The sequence below is a fragment of the Gallus gallus genome, chromosome 8, assembly GCF_016699485.2.
Source record: "Gallus gallus isolate bGalGal1 chromosome 8, bGalGal1.mat.broiler.GRCg7b, whole genome shotgun sequence".
NCBI lineage: Eukaryota > Metazoa > Chordata > Aves > Galliformes > Phasianidae > Gallus > Gallus gallus.
Genome location: NC_052539.1, coordinates 11,980,996 through 11,997,595, shown reverse-complemented (window position 1 = coordinate 11,997,595; position 16,600 = coordinate 11,980,996). Strand labels below are relative to the sequence as shown.

The following is a 16,600-nucleotide window of genomic DNA, read 5'->3' as shown; positions in this document are numbered from 1 at the left end:
CAATGTAGAGATTCTGGAAGACACAACAGAGGAAGACTGTTTGGTGGGCCGCGCTTTGGCCTGCAGCAAGACGAGATGAATTACAGAGCAGTGGCACAAAACGTGTACTGCTCACAAGAGTTGCCTTTTATAATATTAATGCCATACTTGCAGTTCCTCTAGAAGCTCCCTGTAGCTGTTACAAGGAATAATGCAAATAATCCAGCAAGCAGTGCAGAAATTAGACTGAGCTCTTTGTACTTTGTTCCCACAAGAAGCAGGTGAGTTCTCCACTCTGATACATACTAAGAATCTTCCACAGGTCACCTACAGTTAGAAGTCAGAAGGGGGCAAGACCAGCACTGCAGAGCCTCTTCAGTGCCCAGTTGCTCTGAGAGGGAGTCAGAGTTCATGGTTAAGAGTAGGCTACCAATGAATTGCTAGGACTTCTATGTGATTCCTTCACAGGAACAGTGCCTGGAAGCTGCATGAGCCCTTTTCCCTGAGAAGCAAGTCCAAACTGTTGAACTGCAGTCTCTTGAGACAATGAACGTTTAGGTATTCTATACAAATAAGAGCAACAATTAAGAGGCAAAAAAAACCTGCCATCTACCCGAGCCTATCCATCAATTAGGAAAAATTGAGCTATCATTTCTCTCCTGTTGCACAGCAGGAGGATTTGAATCAACTTCCCACATTTTAGGTGAGTACACAAATCATTTGAGTGAAGGGGCGACAGCAATTCAGATGGTATTTAAAAAGTCTGTATTTCTTATGTACCTCTACCCTGCATTTACCCCACATGCACACTAATTCTGATCAGACTGATGGCAATGCCTTCCTGGAAATCTGCAGCACAGGCAGATGCCAGCACACCAGCAGCATCAGAAAAAAGAAAGGATGGCTTACATTCCTCTGTTGTGACTGGCTCAAGGAGAACCAAAGACCGAGTTATACTTTGTAGAAAGGGATTAAATTAAATATAATTTCACTAGCATTAGAAATTCACAAGTGTAATGGACAGAGGGATTTGACTGGTATTGCTGTGTAGCATAGATCTCCTTTGTAAGCAGGAGGTTAGTCCCTACTGATTCAACAAATGCCAACTAAATAAAAGCAGAAGTTATCCAATTTGATTAACGCTTTCTCAATTTTAAAGCTTTTAATATTATGAATGGGAGTTGAAATGGTGATGAGAAATGAGATTTTTAGCTCACTCCTCTAAATGCTATCAATTCTTTTATTTTTTTCCCCCTCTGCCACCCACTCACTTCCATTTTGCCTGTTGTGCTCATATCAGAAAGTCCCCCCTCACTTCAAATTGCAGTGAATAAGCACAGAAAATTAAGTTTGCACCTCCAAACAAACAAACAAGAAAAATCAGTATTCTGTCTCCCATAAAGCATCAGGACCTGGAAAATCTAGGCTAAAGAAAAAATAACTTGTTTAGAAAAAAAGTTATGATGTATTTCTAAAATACATAGTATTTTATCTCAAACACTAGACAAAAGATGGATAAGAATTATGTTGGGACAAAGAGGAAATGAAAATTCCAAAGAAGATACTATACAATTAAAAAGGAAAAATAACCCTCTATGAACAGATGCATTTCTATAAAGAACAGGTGAAAAACAGATTTTCTGCTTCAGAAAGGATTTGATATTTAGACATAGCAGCAAATACAGCTCTGACACTGAGGTTTTCCTGCTCTTATGATCCTTATGAATATGTCACGTATGAGACTAACTCCCATAAATGAAAGCATTTAATGGCAGAAACTTCCACAGCTGGAAAAAATGTAAGCAGTCCAATTGACTGTTAACTTTAAAATAATTACTGTGGGCCCAATTTTCATTTTAGTCTACTTTAAGAATATCAAACTAGCAGATTTTAACACAGAAGATTTATAACATAAAACCAATATGCCCTTTTTAAGATCAATGTTATCCCTGGAGCTATTCCTCATTTACACAGAAATGCAAAAGGAGAATCACACTAGAGCTTCAGAAGACATAGAAATGAAAGGGAAATAAAAATTTAAAATGAAGAGATGGAGCTTCAAAAAAATTTTGATGGATCATCTTCCAAAAAAAATCAGAGGCAAACAAATGAGCATTATAAAATAAATCATAACACATTTTCAGTAATGTTTTCAATTTCACGATTCATAAAATAAAAACTCATCTATTTATCCTACTGTACCATAATAATTCTTTAGAAGCATTTGAAAACGCTGGTAAGACTTCTGCTTAGCAGTACCTCTGGTCTTTAGAGCTGAATAGTTTTAGATTGCTTTGTGCATCTCAATTACCTGCGGCATGTGGTAATGAGCACTGCCAGGCAGCCTGGCCTGTTTTATTCCTAATTATGGTTGTGACATTTTAGGGTTCTGTAGACTCTATGGGTTGTCTGAGCTTTATTTGTATAGCTGGAAAAGTCAAAGTATGCAATGAAAATTTGAAGTCCCTCTGGCTTAGTGGGATGTGTTAAAAAGTCTACAGACTTATAGGAGATACATAAAATCAGTATTTCCTGGAAGAAGTTCCACTCTTTGAAATTGTTTCTTTTCAGCATATTCAAAGTGTATCGTAAGTATATCCACTCACAGAAAAAAATCACAGAATCACCTATGTTATAGAAGACCTTCAAGGTCATGAAGTCCAACCACCAACCTGAATCTACCAAGTCCCATCACCAAACCAGATCCCTTCATGCTGTGTTTACACTTCTCTTGAATACTTCCAGGGATGGGGACTCCAACACTTTCCCAGGCATCCTGTTCATTTCTTGATTAAATATAAACATCTCCCATTTAATACAAATTTGGAAAAATTCCAAGGTTGTATAGTTTCTATTACTGAGACAATAGCCATGATTTGGAGTCAGGAGAGATATATTCTTGGTGAAATAAAAAGACTTCACCTGTGCCCTCTCACTTCAAAAAATCCTGATTTATACCCCTTTAAGTCACTATGAATTTTGCCTTTGACTTCAGTAGCACTAGTGCATTATTTTGTGTCCCATAAGTGGGAATGCTAAAAGACGTAGTGTCCTGAATGATCACTTAGGTTTTCTCGGTCCCCAGAGGAGGTGGAATTTTTCTAACAGTGGCACAAGCAGAAAGCACAAGTATCTATTATGACCATAGAAATCCAGCCTGCAAAACATAGGTCATCAGCATCCACTGAAATAAATACATGCAGGGAATATTCACTGTGTCTTAGCACCAAATGCTTCCTTTCCTTTTACTTCTTAATATATACTGGCAGAGCTAGGTTTGAAATGTCAGATGTTTGTACACATCAGTAGGTAGCTCCATGCCACCTCTCAGTCACATTTGGAGGGTTTTCAGCTATGCATGACCCGCAACATTAAATTATGCATTTTTTACCTCAAAGTTGTGTATAGATGTGATTGTATGAGATACAAAAGCAGAGGGAGTGCAGTGATTAGAACAAGTGTAGGGAGAATGAGCTCTAGGACTAAATCTTCCTTCCTAAGAACAAAATGTTTGTATCTAGTGCAAGAGTTAAACTATACTGTTGCTTCTTGGAGGCCCATTTCTATCTAAGTAGGTTTTCTGCTATATTTGAATTCGTCTTAGGGGGAAAAAAAAAAAACACACACACACAAACTGTAGAAAATGAAATTATCCCCAATACTATGGAAGTAGCACAATGCTTTACATGTATATTGCTTTTTCTCTCAGAAGAGCCAACAATGTGTGAGGGGATGGGAAAGAGGAGAAATACACTTAAATAAGAGTCTGCTCATTGAGCTGACCTTGTGATGTAGCTGACTCATACAGGATAGACATTCGATTTACATATAACATTGCATTAGGGACCAGCATCTCCAAAATACTAAGGGCCAGTCTAAGACTTGAGGAGGCTGCTATTCAGAGCAACTGTCATTCACTGACTAAACTGTCAAGGTTATATTCTCCTTATCACTTGTTTATCTACAGAAGAACTGTTCAGCTTGCATACTACTAGCTTTTAGCAGATTAGCAGAAAAGAGTGTCATAAAGGGAGGGGCCAGGACTGTGCTAATATTGTCCTGAGAAAATAAAAAAAAAATAATGCCACATGTTAGATCTCCCTCTGTGTTTGGCTACTTGCTTTGCCAACGTAGAGTTTAAGTCATTCATGGTGAAAGAGAAGCTTGTTCTCTTTTCAGTTCTTCATCATCCTCCTGATCTAATACCCCAGTAGTAAAAGGAAGACTTAGTATGTTAGAAATCAAAGGAGATTCATTTTCCAAAGAATTGTATCATCCAAAAATAGAAATATTTATGCCCCTTTCTGTGATTTCCTTCCATAATTGCTAAAAATCTACAGCCAAAATTAAAAATGAAGTTGCAAAAGAGCGTGGGACTGAGTCACTGGTGGAAGGTTGAGACCCACAGATTTTATTGATTTATTTTTGTATGAGAGCTGCTCTGATAGTAACACCACCTATTTTATGATTTCCCACAATGTCAAAAGGCAGATGGTTGGTATGGCAGCAGAGGCCGAACCTTTCTGCCAATATTACATCACATTTTGTTGTCGTGCGACAGATGGCAGTAGCAGTAGAGGGGCAGTTGTGTGACCCCTACAAGACTGAGTCAAAACAGCAGTCCATGGAGTGGCACTGTGCAAACTCCTCATCAAAGAAAAAGTTCAAGATGCAGCCTTCAGTGGGTAAGATGATGTTCACTGTTTTTTGGGATAGAAAAGCGGTGATCCTTCTGGACTGATTTCCTGGAAGCCAGACAAACCATCAACTCTAACTGCTATAACACAATGCTGACTAAGCTGAAGACTTGAACTTCCTTTGAAGGCCAGAGAAGATGACAACCCTTTTCTTGCAATACAAGAACACTAGGACCCATACCAGTTTCAAGACCACAGAGCACATTGCTAGTCTTGGCTGGACTGTGCTATCACACTCACCATATAGTGTAGATCTGGTGCCTTCTGACTTGCTTCTGTGTGGGCCACTGAAAGATGGACTTTGTGGGCAACATTTTCCTAGCAATGATGCCATCATAGCTGCTGTGAAACAGTGGGTCACTTCTGCTGGTGCAGATTTTTATGAGCACAGCACCCAGGCTCTTGTTCTCCACCAGTGAAAATACACAACTAATGGTGGTGACTATGTTTAAAAATAGTGTTTAGTAGCTGAGAATTTACTTTGTCAAATAGTGTTATTGTGCTCTTTGTATCTGTTGTAATGGAAATAAATAGGCAGCATTACTTTCAGGGTGAACCTGTGTATGTATGAAACAGCGTATTTTGGAGAGTAGAATAAATTGAAACATTATGTAGGGACTGGCAGCTTTAACTGATAGATCTTTTTTTCTTTTTTGAGTAAATTTCTAGCTGAAGTGCAGTAACACTTCAACCTGAAAAAAAGCCACCTTTTCAGAAATGTTGCTGGTTTTGTTTTTACTGTAACTCTACAGTAGCCACTATAAAAGAAGTCTCAAAATCAAAAGGGTGTGCAGTATCTTGAATCTCATTGTGGTTACCCATTGATTATAACTAATCAATAATCATAATTAACAATAATCATAAGTAATGTAATGAATCATCAACTATTTCTGAACTCACAACGAAGAGGAATGTGTTCATGAATTTTTATGTGATGTAAAATTTCTGCCTAAGGGTTTGTTTCACATTTAAGTGCATATACTTAAGCTGAAATATTTTTAGAATTATTTTAGATTGAGAAATAAGCCTTTTAGTATAACTATGCATCAGTATGACTTTTCAACTTGTGGGAGGAAAATGGCAATTTTATCACTTATGTATCAGCTTTATTTTGGTCTTACGCTTTTTGAGGGGTTTTCCATCAACATTTAGCAAAAGATGAAAAGATTTTAGAAGCTGCACAAGGATATTGTTGCCTTCTGCAACTGTGATGTTGGCCTCCTGTGTTAGCCCTCTTGCGCACACTGACCAATTACCTGATCAGGGCCAAATGACTGCAGATACACACCAATATGATGAGCAGTAAAATGGCGATTATTCAGTACTAAACACAGCTTATATACATTTTTACCTACATAACCGTGCTGTCATGTCCCACCCTGATTGGTTCACACCAGATAACATTGTGCCTTATTTGGCTGTTTCCACACTCTTTTCTCATCTTTCTTCTTCTCCTGTTTTCTCTGCATCAAGGTCGGCACGATAGCACTGTCTCTCTATGCTTAGGGAGAGGCCTGTCCCGTACATCCCGTATCCCTGCAAAACGCCTACTACAACAGGATATCTGCTGTATTTCTAAAGTTACGCTCTATTTGGTAGTCACAGAACAATTCAATTACACTCTAAAATCAATGATGGAAATAGGCATAATTTAATTTTCCAAAATGGTAATGATAATAGATTTCAATGGCACCTGGGATTCTAAACTGTGAGTCAAAATTAAATCCAATAGAGTTAATCTGGGAGAAGAAAGACCACATAACGTCTCTGCAATTAGTTTTCACAAAACATAGAAAAACCCTTCAGAGAAAAGGCAGTTCCTTACAGCTTTGGACTAGATGAAGTCTGCATCCAAAATGAGGTACAAGAAACAGCAGAAACTGGAGTTTAGACAGAAAAGCAAAAAAAACCAAACCAAAACAAACAAACAAACAAAAACTTTTATACTCATGGAAATTTGAGGCTTCTGAAAAGCTTAAATGTCTAATATTGCAGACATGAGTATATAAGAATTATTTTAAAACATAACAAAAAAATCTACAAACCTGACTTTTAAGTTAAACAGGTTCCCTGCTCTACACACATCCACACATCCTGTGTTCTGTACCATCTCTAAGAAGTCCTCATGACATCTCAGTTTGCAATGCAGTTAAGCTTGTGCTTGGTCTTAATCCCAACTCAGCACAGCAGTCTGACTAAGGGCAAAGGTAGAGCACTGATGAAGCTAAGCAGGAGCCACAGCAAGGATCCTACAAAAGAGCCCAGGGCTAAAAAGCAAGATAAAATACCAGCATTAGGCCTGATACCATTTTTCCTGCTTGTCACATTTCTGGAAGGTATTTAGACATCTTAGTCTACGACAGGACAACAGCCACAGAGGTTGAGAGCTGAAATCTCTGATGGCAGTTAGCTAAGAATAGACCTATCTTGTCTCCTCCACCCCACCACAGCCCTCTTCTTTGTCTCATCCATCTGCTATGCGTTGTCATTTAGACTGTGAAGTCCTTGTCATGAGGACTGACATTTATAATACATTTTAGTAGAATCTCCCACAATTCCAAAGCCTTGCAGTGAAAACACAGCATAATTATTAAATAGACCATCATTCTTGCAAATGTTTGTCTGCTGTTGATTTAATGAGGAGAAATTGGTGGCATTCATTAGTTATCTCTGTGGCAATCCTCTGTGTGCTTACTTGTTTGCTTAAATAGATTTCTTGATTACCAGAAAACAAGAGAAATACCAAAAAGCCACTGTGGTGTTCAGGAATTCTTTGCCTGTTGTGGAAGAGTTGTAGAACAACCTAAGGATGGAAGAATTCATTAGCCACCTGAGTCTAGAAGTTATTTCCAAATATATCCAAGTATCCTACCAAGTACCCCTTAATGAGTTCTGACATGTGGGATAGTCATACTGTCTTTATTCTACTTCTGGCTAGTTTTGACTTGGTTCCTCAGCTCCTGCTGCTCTCTCTTCTGCCTGTCATATATAGTCAGGTAAAACAAAAATCCCACAGCCTTTGTACTTGCATCCTGTCTCACAGAAAATCACTTAAGTCATTCTGGTTATCACACTGCACATAAACATCAGTGTTTACCTACTATTATACAAGAGGCATCTCATTTTCCCCAGTTTGCTTAACTGAAATATAGCCCATGCTAATCATGTTTGTAACTTATATTCAAAGTGTCTGCTGGTAGCCACCAACACAGTCTAATACAATAAGACAGGATCTGGATGTTCGTGAAAAGAGGTAGCGTCTGTAATGCATTTTAGCAAAGCAAAAAAAAGATCACAAACCTGCATCCCAGAGAGCACGTTTAGCCATCTGAGTGCGTGATACTCCTTGCTTACACTCTCAACAAAGTCCATAGATTTGAAGATATTCTCTTGAAGACACATATGGACTCTTTGCTTAGTTATGTGCTGGCAAATGTGAAAATTAGATGTGTAACTACTAGCATGCAGTTTTAGGGAAAGAAAATTTGTAGAATCTACTTGTTTCCATAGAGATTTAAATTATGTATGTATCAAATTGCATATTCTTTCAATGCAGAGAAGAAATAGGGATGGGAGAAGAGGATAATACTTACTTGTGCCTTTTTTTGTTTGTTTGTTTTTGTTGTTGTTTGAGCCTCTCTGTCTCATTGGTGTTATTTAGGACACTGTCAATACCTAATTCCCACTGACTTGCCTATGACACTTGCAGAGAGAACGTGATTACAGTGAAATTTTGATCATTTGGGAATTCTCCAAGGGGAGAATAAGAAATTTCCTTCAATTAGAAATGTAGAGCTCTATAGAGACTCCATGGAATAGTAAAGTTAAAGATCTTATGTTTAACTCCACAGCAAGCACTTCAGTGTTTCCCTCAGAATGAGAGTGTGTCTGTTGGAAGGTCAGAGGCAAAACTGAATGCCCTAGATGCTGAGCTGCCCAAAGGACAACCTCATGCTATTCAGAGACAGATGCCCCATCCCTGGATGCATTCAAGACCAAGCTGGATGTGGCTCTGGGCAGCCTGGTTGGCAACCCTGCCAGGGGGGTTGAAAATAGATGATCATTATGATTCTTTTCAACCCAGACCATTCTATGATTCTGTGATTTACTACAATGAGAGGATTTCCCAATAAGGCTTGGCCTTTCACTGCCTCGTTTGCAAGATGTCTGCTATTATACCAGCTTTTTATTCCTGCATTACGGAGCATACAACATATAGAAGTACAGATGTAGGATAAGGAAATGGGGCATATGATGGTACTGGATATCTTGAAGGCTGCAAAGAACTCTGCTAGTGGTCAGATAAAGAAGTGGAAACTGTTAACACTGATTTAACAGTAACAAAGAGCAGGAAAATGTAAACCATGTAAACCATTGGAGTGTAATACGAACACAGAGATCAATAAGAGAAAGAGCAAGGTGTGAAAGAGCATTTGCAAACATGAAAATGAACCCAAGTGCATCCTGGAGTAAAGAAGAAACTATCAACATCATACTGCATCTATCAAGGTCTTTGGAATGCATTAGTATTAATCATAAAGTCCTATGGCTTAATAAAATCCCCTTAATTATTAAAAAATTATAAGATGAAATGAAAAATACTACTTAAAAAAAGAAAAAAACAACATCCAAAAATCTCCAAATCAAACTATTTTCAGCAGCAATGCTGATTACTACGCCGATTATGGTCCTGATTCCCCCACATGCTGAAGGGAATTTGGCCATTTGGGTCAAACACTACATTTACAGATATATTTATGCATTTACAAGCTGAACAAGGATCTTACTCCTTTAGCCAAGCCAAGAAATAGGAGTATATATCTGGAGTATATATATGGGGAGTTTATTTTTCTACTTAGGAATAGGGAAGTTCCTATTCCATTTTGTAATTAAAACAATACATGTTATAACATCTTAATTATATTTGGCATTTTCAAGGTGCTGGGAGCTCAAGTCTATAATTATGGAACTATTGCTGCCTTAAGGAGAACAGTCCATAAATATTCATACATTAAATAGCCACTTATACTGTTTTGTAGGTTTTAGAAATGTTCACTTTTCTCTGGTCTTTTTTAAAAATGAATTTTATATTAATATTTTAAAGAAGATAGGAAGAAAATTTTCCAGTGGGATTTGACATACTGTATATAACAAATTGACTATAAACCTATTCATTAGTATTGTAAGCAGTTATGTTAGGGATTCGTAGTCCTCTAGAACTATTTCTTTTCTTTTAAGAGGGTGGTTAATTACAGTCTGAAATAATAGAGGAGTCCTGTACTGGAGCTGTAAGATAGTGAAATGCATTTTCACAATTCTTTAATTTTTGTAATTGACAATATGATTACAGCTAGCACCCAGCAGCCTTAAAAAAAAAAAAAAAAAAAAAAAAATTGTCCACATCTCATACTTCAGTGATTCACAGTAAAATGTCACTTCAGATGTCACCTACTCAGGATTGTTCAATATTACCACTTAAAACTGTTGCTTGCTTAAGAATACCATAACCAGAGCAGAGATGAATTTATGGGTAAGCTAGGGTCCTGTTGTTCACGACAGGCTTTCCTTTTCTTGATGTTCGAGTAAATGAAAATTACACAATGAAGATGAAACTCCGAGTGCAAGGTGTTCCGTGAGTCTTCCTGCCCTGTGTTTCTACCATAGGAAATTAATCTTTTGGGAAGACTGGATGAAGAGACATCAGAAGGGTACTGGACCTTTTTTCCCATCTTGACCATTTAGCTCACAGGCACCCTGACTCTAGCCAAGACATTTAGGTATGACTTTCAAATAGTTAAAAGACAATGCAAATACCTTAATAGTTAAATGCTGTGCAGAACTAAAATTGCCACATGCATGAATTCAAATGTTGTGCAGTCTCAGTGTACAAGGGAGAATGGGAGAGACTGCGCAAGTTCCCCACACACAGCAGGAGCTATCTTATCACAAACAGTTCCACAGTCTTTGTACAGTTCCACAAAAAAAAAAATAAAATAAAATAAAATAAAAAAAATAAAAAAAATTGTGAGGCACGAAGACATTAGGGAAGTCCTCTTTCATCTCTGTGCATCTGTATAGTGACTAGAAACAGACACAGTAACTAATCAGGAAGGTCTGCAGTATAGCCAATAGGGACTACATCCAGCAGGAAGGGAGTAGTATAATGAAATTATTCATACAGCTAAAGAATTAGGCATCTTCCTGTAATGAGTAGGAAGAAGGACTCAATTTAGTTATGTTTCATATAATTATTCCAACATAACTGAAGTAAATATCATATGTCATGCTATATATGACCTGTATCTACATTATATATTATACGTACTTCAACATGCTACGTCTTGTGTATGTATTACATGTTACAGATCATACGTATATATTTTAATACAGTATTTCAGTGTGCATATCATAGAATGTATCCCAAGTTCAAAGGGACCCATAAGGATCAACAAGACCAACTGTTAAGTACACGTATATATGCATAAACTACTTATTGAAGCAAATTTACTAGATGCCTAATCGCATTTTTTTAGTGTTGATAGCACTTAGCTTCATTTAGGGTGCCAAGAAACATTCCCTTTCTACACAATCACAGCTTCTTTACCTAGGTAAAATTACTATGGAATCAACTTGAGCAAAGATAATGCAGCAGGAAAAATTTTCTGTTTTCCACCTTTAGTAGATTTAGCTCAGAAGAACACTGTTGATGAAAGCAGAATCTATTTATTTCAGTGAAATCTAGCAAATATCCTTCGTCCCTAACCAAACAAAATCACATTTTATGTACAAAGAACTACATTTAGAAAACACAAGGTTTAAAAACCTGAAAATAGCTAATTAATGCAAAAAATTATTGTCCCTCTGCCATATTCAGTTTACATTTTTAAAGTTTTTATTCATCATTTTTCCAGTACACGTATTTATCCAGTTTTACCATTTCTTTTTATTTTATTATAGAATGGGATAAATGATACCAATTTTAATCAAGCAATTAATTGTAATTGTTTGTAAATATTGCATACTGCAATGGCAATATAGTCGCATAATGCCTGAAATGACATCAGGAGAGTTCATATTTCTTACAACGTGAGGTGATTGATATAAAAGAGAAGTATTTTTTTCTCAAGAGGTATGATATAGCCTTATCTGATTTTTATTATTCTATCTGTCTTAGCAAATCTATTCAATGGTTTCAAGCTTTTCCTTTTCAGCATCAGTTAATAATGAGGAAAAGTTAAAGTGATAGCCATCTAAAAATAAAAATAAAAGAGGAAAGGAAGCAGATAGGCAGTTAACATTATCCATAGGTATCTTAATTATCGCAGAGACATGAAGGGAGTCATCACATTGCAGTGGAGGCGCAGGTAGTGGCTGCAATGTTGCCTTGTTGAATGAGAACTCTGAGAAATAATAAACAAAAAAAAATTCTGATCATTTATTATGTATTCACTAATAGGATACAGAGAACTCTCATATGCTGCTAGTAACCCTTCCCGCTGGCCATCCTGGGGAAAGGGCTGCCCTATCACCCAATGGCTTCAAAATGTCTTTCTGCTACTGCTTCTCTTGTAAGAATTACAAGTTGCATCTGAGTTTTCAGGAAATGTCGGTAAGCTGGGGTAAATTTATCACAGGAAAGCTAACTTCACTCTTAATAAATTACTGTAAGTAATAGTGAAAGTTAAATTCACTAGTAGCTAGAGGATAAAAGAAGTGTGAATACAGTCATCATATTCTACACAGACTGAATCATGTCAAAAGTAATTGCTTTTTGATAGAATTACAAAATGAATGTGTCAAGGCAAAACACATATTATCATGCATTTTTCTTTTAACATTACTTTGAATCTTAATAAAAATTGGTTCAGGTATAAATACTGCCATATATATATGGCAACTAAAGTACCAAAAAGGGTGAGGATGAACAGCAGAAAACTGACACCTCACATGGGAGACTGAGCTGCTGTACTTACTTTTAAAAACAAAATTGAATTAAAAGCCTGTCCATTAATGGTTCATGGATGAAAAGACTGGGTTATGTGGGCTGAAAATTGGAATGGATATTTTAAATAGCTTTGTAGACAACAAAGTTACTTGATAACAACTGAAGAGTACCATATCTCTAGAGAATTAATTATTTATAGAAGGTAAAACAAATATAGCAAGGAGCAGTGAGATGTAAATAGCAAACATTACAGTGACTCATTAAGAATGTTGTCTTTGCAAAAACAATGCTATTCTATTTCTATATTTTTTTGTTTTCTTCTTTTCTAGTTGCCAATATTGGCATCTTCTGTTGTTAGCCTTTATTTTCTTGAACTTACTGATGTCTTCAAGCCAGTTCACTCTGGATTTAACTGCTATGACAAGAGTCTGAGTATGCCATATATTGAACCTACACAAGAAGCAGTTCCCTTTTTGATGTTGCTTAGTCTGGTTTTTGCTGGACCATCAATTACGGTAAGTTTGAGGTGCCACCATCACTTATTAAAGATTTTGAACAGAGTTTCAGTTGGCATAAAGTAAGTGCTCTGTCTTCCGTTTGGCTGCAGAGTGTCATCCGAACTAATTACCTTAGTATTTTAAATTCAGTTTTATCCTCCTATAGCAAAAGGAGATGCAGAGCTCTTAAAACATTCCCTTTAGCACTTCATTTACTCACGCTATCCTAACTGCAGGCACTAAGTTAAGAAAAATCATCAACAGTTGAGTGAAAATAGTTTCAATCATTCATTAATGCTGTACAGTATTAATAACTGTTTACAGACAGAATATCATGAGACACCGAGGCAACACTAAAAAAAAAACAGGTCTGTACTGTAACCAGGTCTGTACTGTAGCCCTGAAATACTACAGAAAATTACCACGTGTATTATTGGCATATGTCTTATAGCTTGTGGGATATGAGAAATTTTCTATACACGTTCATAACGCACAGGAAATGTCACTGAGAGATCTTAGTGTGCAGAAACATGGATCATTACTATGTCAGATTCTTCTTAATTCAGATGCTTTAGCATTTAATTGTACTGTGAGCTCTGTGCAGAGCCTACATTACTTTACGTCTACTGATAGACCAGGTGAATTTTCCTTGTAATGGTGAGAACTTCCCCCTTCATTTCAATATTTCAACACATCATTTTTTTTCTGAATTCTAGCAAGCCCCATACAGATTTTCAAGCTGCAATACTTAACAAGAAAAACAGTAAAACGTGAGACTCTAAAAGTATAAATAGATCTGCATTTTCCAGCAAATAACACTTTGTTTTCATTTATATTCTTCTTATTTCTGTTCTAAATGATTGCCTGTGGCTAAAGTCATGATCTCTTTTCAGAGCACCATAAGGACGGAGCTTTTTCTACTGCTGTGGATCTGGTTAAAATCCAAGCCAAGTTAAATAATTATGGAAGAGTAGGCTGTCATGTAATTAGAAGCTGCTAGCAAATGCTAGGCATGAGGCCAAGACTTATGGCTAAAATCACCTTAAGAGCAGTTAAGATATTGCTGTGTTTCTAGTATGATGTTTTTACTGCAGAAGAATCCAATTTTTGCTGTGGATCAAGGCCCCCATTCCACTGAGAACTTTATACAAATATATTAATAAAAGAAAAGGTCGCCTTCCAAAACTTTATGGCGCCTAGATTTAATGTCAGTGCCACTTTCTTGTTGCCCTCGCAGAGGCTAAATTGCATTACTTAATGTTTACATATTGATACACATCTTTTCAAGGAACGTACGTGTCAGTGGAAAACATCAGTTGTGTCAGTAGTAATTCAGCCCTTTAAATTCTATAGCTATCCTATGAGTAATTGCTACATTTACATTAACAGCTTCTTTGTCATTGCAGATAATGGTAGGAGAAGGAATTCTCTACTGTTGCCTGTCCAAAAGAAGAAATGGGATTGGAACAGAGGCCAATATTAATGCAGGAGGATGCAACTTCAATTCATTTCTTAGAAGAGCTGTCAGATTTGTTGGTGGGTTTCAAATGCTACTCACAAAGAAGAGTCTTCTGTGTACATTCAGCTTCCAACATGCAGATTTCCTTTTCTGAAACAGCCTTTCAGAACAGTTGCAGGGCTGTCACTGGCATAGACTTTTTTTTTTTTTTTTTTTTTTTTTTTTGGCCAGAAAATGTGAGAAGAAACTGTCAAGTGAAGCAAGAGAGCAGCCCCATATTCAGTAAAGTAGTATCTACACTCTCCATTTTCCCTTTCCTCTTCTAGTCCATTGTCAGTCTTTCTAAAATAATCATTTATTATTCCTTCTCTGCTTACTATGTGCTGCCTTCCTTTGAATGGTTTCAGTGTACAGTTTCCCCTGCTTGTCTTCGGTGTATCAAATAGATTCAACCCAGCTGATACAGCATTCAGCATGACAGTAACAACCTGCTACAAACTGTCAGTAGATCTGACATTCTTTTTCTGCTACGTTTATCTACGTCTTGAAAAAAGGGCTAGAATCTGGCAACATAATGATAGAGGGACATGATGAATTGTATTATTTTGATATTTAATAAAGCTGAGCTTGAAAGGCTGGCTGATCTTTGCTCCACTCTCTACCAATGAATGGTTAAAGGAAAGGTTTCCTCTGTTTCAGAAAGTTTTCATCAGTGAGGGCAGCATACACAAAAGCAGGTTGCAGGACAGCAGACTGAAAACTTTGTAGATGGACTACACCTTAGGTCTCTATAGACTGGCAAGCAGGAAGACAATGCCAGGAGAGGTTATATACATATATGTCCAATAAAGCATATCCTGCTAAGAGCAGTAGTGAGGAGGCGAGTAGAATGGGTTGTAGGTTGCATCAGTAAGAAGAAAAACTAATGATATCCCGTGCCATAGACTTCTCCAGTATGGCATTCTGTTCCATCACCAAAGAAAGCTCAAGGATGCATTGATTAAATCTTTGAAAATCCTGAATTTGCAGTTTATTTATAGTAGAACAATTACTTTAGCATTCTTTCAGGCTTGAGATGAAAATTTGATATAAATACAAGTAGAGAATTAGAGATCCTAAGGGAAACAGTGATTAGAAAATACTCAGTTAAAAAAAAAAAAAAGAATTAACTGTCTTGTGAATTTGATATTATTAATCAGACAGGAATGTAGATCATTGACAAAAAAAAAAAAAAAAAAAGACTTCTTGTAATTGTGGCGAGGACTTGGTAGTCAAGAAATGTAAGATGTGTGAAGATATGCCAAAGTTTTTGATAGCTGATGAGTCCCTGGTAATAAAGAGAGATCAGGTCCTCAGAGCAGTGATCTAATGGGCAGTTGTGTTATTCAAATGTGTTCCAATGGGCAAATCCAAGGACAGAATGAGCACATATGCTCTGCTTAAATAGATGATTGTATTTCAGACAGCTAAAATTTGTTTTCTAAATCAAAGAAGCTCCAATGTAGTTTAGTTTTGTGAAAAAAAAAAAAATATATATATATATATTGGGGGACATCAGGTCATCAAATCAAATATTAAGTATCGATAGGAAAAAAATAAGCATAAATAATCTTATGTTTTATATTAAAGAATTCATCTGCAATAACATTCCATAAAGGAAAAAAATCTTATACTAAGTTAAATTATCAAAAGCCTGATGACAGGAGCCACAGATCCCTGTTGAGTGCATTTTACAGAATGAGTTCATTTAATTTATGAATACAATAAACTTAACAAGCTTTATTGCTTTATTTCCTAGGTGTCCATGTGTTTGGTCTTTGTTCTACTGCTCTTGTTACTGATATTATACAGCTATCAACAGGATATCAAGCACCATATTTTCTGACTGTCTGCAAGCCGAACTATACATCCTTAAATGTATCCTGCTCAGAGAATTCATATGTTGTGGAAGATATTTGCTCAGGAGCTGATGCTAATATTATCAATGCTGGAAGGTTGGTTCTATCCTTCACTTTTTCTAGAT

At 36.7% G+C, this 16,600-nt stretch overlaps 2 protein-coding genes across 7 annotated transcripts in view; one reads left to right on the top strand and one right to left on the bottom strand.

Annotated features, from left to right (window-relative positions):
* PLPPR5 (phospholipid phosphatase related 5) overlaps positions 1-16,600 on the bottom strand; it is a 198,235-nt gene that overhangs the window by 96,875 nt on the left and 84,760 nt on the right. The gene's annotated exons all lie outside the window — the stretch shown is intronic.
* The window catches only part of PLPPR4 (phospholipid phosphatase related 4), a 31,009-nt gene that overhangs the window by 1,535 nt on the left and 12,874 nt on the right, over positions 1-16,600 (top strand). For 2 of the 4 annotated variants that reach the window (XM_046944974.1, XM_422319.7), the window contains exons 2-4: positions 12,951-13,136; positions 14,525-14,654; positions 16,376-16,571. In XM_046944974.1, the coding sequence (XP_046800930.1) occupies positions 12,951-13,136; positions 14,525-14,654; positions 16,376-16,571 (512 nt within the window). Of the gene's footprint in view, positions 1-447; positions 683-10,238; positions 10,454-12,950; positions 13,137-14,524; positions 14,655-16,375; positions 16,572-16,600 lie in introns of those variants that run through there. The other 2 variants (XM_015290740.4, XM_015290741.4) reach the window with 2 other exon arrangements.